Below are 3,828 nucleotides of genomic sequence, written 5' to 3'. Positions count from 1 at the left end.
TTGTAGACAGATTATCATATTCTACTTCACAAACACCTTTCCATAGGCCTACTTCACAAACACCTTTCCACGGGCCATTAAAGATAAGCATGTGCTTGATCCTTCTGGACCATTCATGGTAGTTCTCCTTGTTAGTGTGAACTGCTCCAACAATAGAGATGCAAAAATGCATCTTAACAAAAGCACTAATATTTGATAAAAAGACCTGATTAAGTAAGATACTAATATTTGATAAAAAGCGAACTACAACAATAGAGATGAAAAAGCGAACTACAACAATAGAGATGAAAAAATGCATCTTAGCAAAATTTTGAATTAGCCCTGATCAATTAAAATACTAGTCTTTGATAATAAAAAATTAATATATCTCTACAAACAGCACAAACCCATCATACAACTTTGTCTCCAAAAATGTATCAAAATAATCCAAAAAATGTTGGAATTATTATGTTTGGCTTCAAACCAACCCTCATATTAATAAACCAACTGCATATAATCCACACTAGTATATATAATCTCTTACACATATCACGCTGAAGCAACTTGTATAAATCACTCATATATAGACCAACACTATAGCGCTCGTATCTAGTTGATAGCACTGCTAATAGCTTGCTGAATGAGCTAACAACGGACAACTGTTGTGCCGTACGGAGTCAACTGGTGAAGAAACCTTGAGGTCGGGGATTTCCCTGGTTTTTTTCTTCAGTTCTTTACTTCTTCCTGTCTCGCTGCGTCCTGATCTTCCATGCTCACCGCACCATACCACGTTCAATGTCTTTTGGAAAAACAGTGTTCAATATTCCTTGAAAAGACAACGTTCAATAACAATGTTCAACGTTCCCAGATCGAGTACGCAGGAGCAGAATCGATGTTACAATGGCAGAGAACTTTCAGGGAAACGACAGTCAGAATGCAGAGTTTCTGTCAAAGAGAGGGATGGTACAGGCGTTACTGAGCAGGAATGAAATGGGAGACTTGTGCTCTGATATCATTTCAAATGGGAGACCTGTGCTCACCATGCCAGGCCAGAGAGATAACGCCTCAAAACTTGATTTTTCCATTAAGATAATTGTCAATATATACTCATAGAATAGTGACCCTTAGTACTTATATTCCAAGGTCCTTTCATATTCTATGTATTTTATTTACATACGTGCAAAATATTTACCCATCCCGGAGGATTAAGTGTCAACACCTTGCATTTTCGGCTGCTGCTGCTGATTTGTGAGATCAAATTGAAGGTCCTGTGAAGGAAACCAAAAACAGTACAATATGCCCATGGCTTCAAAACTGAAGAGCAGCACAGTAGTACCTATGTACAGCAACCGAATATCCTGTCAAGTTGGACAGGATAGTGGTTTATTCTCTGGTACAATCAGATCAACGACCACGCTTGTCATCAGAACTGAGAGCTGCATCTTCTGTGACAGGATTTGAACATCTGCTGCTTAGTATGCTTGGTCTCTGCCTTCCATACATTTCCTATGTCCTGGGAAATGCGCCTGGCATCTACTGAAGAACCTAGCAGCCCTCTCCTCGTGAACCCCACTGCGTACAGACCACTTTCTCCTTTCCATCCATTAGGGAAAGGTTGCTTTGGCAACCCACTTTTGGTGAAAAAGTCACACTTCTGCACAAAAATAACCAAACCAACTTTAGAGCCTGCAAAACTCGGTCTAACAGCTATATTTATTAGGCGCAAAAATACAGAGACTGTGTTAAAGCATAAAGTAGTATTTATGATTACTATGAAGTCTCACCTCTAGCCAGGAAGGCACATTGCTTCTGTATCCAGTAGCCCAAATAATAGCATCGAATTCCATTTCTTTGCCATTAACAAGTTTGGCCCCATGGGTCGTAAGGCATTTAACTGCAGGAACCACCTTGATATGACCACTCCTTATCTTTGCCAGCGCTCCCACATCTAGAACTGGAGTTTTCCCTGCCACGTTCTTCATTTCTAGCGGCCCTATTTTCGGTCTTGTCAGACCATATTGATAAGTGTCGCCGAACATAATCCAGGCAATAAACAAAAGGAAGCGATCCACCAACCATAGTGGAAACCACTTCAATAACGCCATCGCTACGCCAAAAGTGGACTTTCCCAATATTTCTCGTGGAAGCACATGCACCTGCAAATTGCACAAAAATCCGAATCCCCTTATCTCACTAATCATTTAAAGCCCACAGGCTCCGGATTCAGAAAAAGTAAGAATATACCAGAGTTAAATTTTGATTATAAGAATTATCAATCAAACTTACATTGCTGCGCACCACCATGTAAGGTTTGGCGTTGTGATTAGCAAGATCGAGGCTGACTTCCATCCCAGTGTTGCCACATCCAACCACAAGCACATTTTTCCCTTCGTAGCGCGCACCGTTTTTGTAAGAACAGGCATGGATGATCTCCCCATTAAAATTTTCCTTTCCAGTGATATCAGGATTTACAGGAACTGCATTCTCTCCGGTGGCAACTATCAACCAACGACAAATATACTCGGCTTCAGGCACACCCAACCCTTTCGGGTAACCGGTATTAACAGTACTGACTCTCCACAACCCACACGTCTCATCATATTTCGCGGACTGAACACGCACGTTGAACCTGGGACTGAGTGCAAATCTCGTTGCATAAGACTCCAGATACTCGATAAATTGCTTCTTGGACGGATATGTTGGGAAGTCATCGGGGAATGGCATCCTTGGCAGCTCGCAGAACTGCTTGGGAAGGTGGAGCTTGAGTCGGTTGTAAGTCCTACGTTGCCACAAAGAAGCTATGCAGTCGGCCTTCTCCAGTATAATACAAGGGACTCCTTGTTCTTTCAGACAGGCCGCCGTAGCCAATCCCGAAGGGCCTGCTCCAACAATTACAGGCCCATTCACCCACACGCGTCTTTTCCTGTTCAAGTAATCATCGTTGGCTTCCTTTCCGTATTGCTCAGAGGAGGAACTGTTTATGTTCAAGTCATTGGCCTCCTTACCATATTGCTCTGAGAAGCGCTCCATCACCCTATTATGGTTTGAACTTTGAACACGAAACCGAAAGGAGATATCTTCCCTTTAATGCTGCGTGATTGGATAGTCGAATACCACTCGCTCGTTTCCTTTATATTTATCTACTTATAATACCAGCAGCAACTATTTGGTTTCCTTTACAGGACCTTCAATGTGATCTCACAAATCAGCAGAAAATGCAACGAAACAACGGAATATACGATGAAACGTCTATGTGATAACTCCACCATATATAGGGTTTCTCAAGCAGCATTGGAAAGATCGGGTGTAAATATTGATATATTTATCAGGATTCCTAACCCACCTCGTGCGATATTCATAAGCATCGTGCTTGGAGCTTGTTCTAAAAAGGTAAAAGGTGTAAAAGGCGTGAGCGGAAAACTAGGCAATCCAGATAAGTCGGTGAAAAGATATTGGAAAGCGACGGAGGCCGAACAGGCCTGGAATTTGGCGTTATACAGAACGCTTTTTTTCTTTTAAACGGATTTGACAGGTAAAAAAATTTGAAACGTCAAAAAGTGATGGGTGAAAAAAAAATCTGAAATGGTAAATGTAACCTTTAGGTGTTTAAGCTGTCCATTATGAATGTTAACAAGGGATTTAAAGAATATTAAACCAATTTTTGATGTTAGAGTTATATTAGTAAACTATTGTGCTTATAACTATATTCGAACCTATCTCTCAATTATTATAAAAAATTACATATAAAAACACACAAAAATTTGAAACTTAAAAATCTAAAACAAATAATTAGCATCAAATTTTACATTTTTTTTTCACTGAAAACAAATACTTTTTCACTATTCCTTT

At 40.3% G+C, this 3,828-nt stretch overlaps 1 protein-coding gene across 1 annotated transcript; it reads right to left on the bottom strand.

Annotated features, from left to right (window-relative positions):
• Nucleotides 1–354: 354 nt before the first annotated feature.
• LOC149225693 (putative indole-3-pyruvate monooxygenase YUCCA9) lies at nucleotides 355–3,175 on the bottom strand. Its single transcript, XM_089375135.1, has 3 exons — nucleotides 2,266–3,175; nucleotides 1,764–2,135; nucleotides 355–1,633 (listed from the first exon to the last, which is right to left on the bottom strand). Exons 1-3 carry the CDS (start codon nucleotides 3,007–3,009, stop codon nucleotides 1,403–1,405), a joined length of 1,347 nt encoding a protein of 448 aa, XP_089231261.1. The 5' UTR covers nucleotides 3,010–3,175; the 3' UTR covers nucleotides 355–1,402.
• Between the last annotated feature and the right edge of the window lie 653 nt (nucleotides 3,176–3,828).

The sequence above is a fragment of the Pinus tabuliformis genome, chromosome J (assembly GCF_031772625.1).
Source record: "Pinus tabuliformis cultivar Carrire ecotype Pingquan chromosome J, CPIR1, whole genome shotgun sequence".
Lineage (NCBI taxonomy): Eukaryota > Viridiplantae > Streptophyta > Pinopsida > Pinales > Pinaceae > Pinus > Pinus tabuliformis.
Note: the sequence above shows the minus strand (reverse complement) of the source record. Positions and strands in the feature narration are given on the sequence as shown.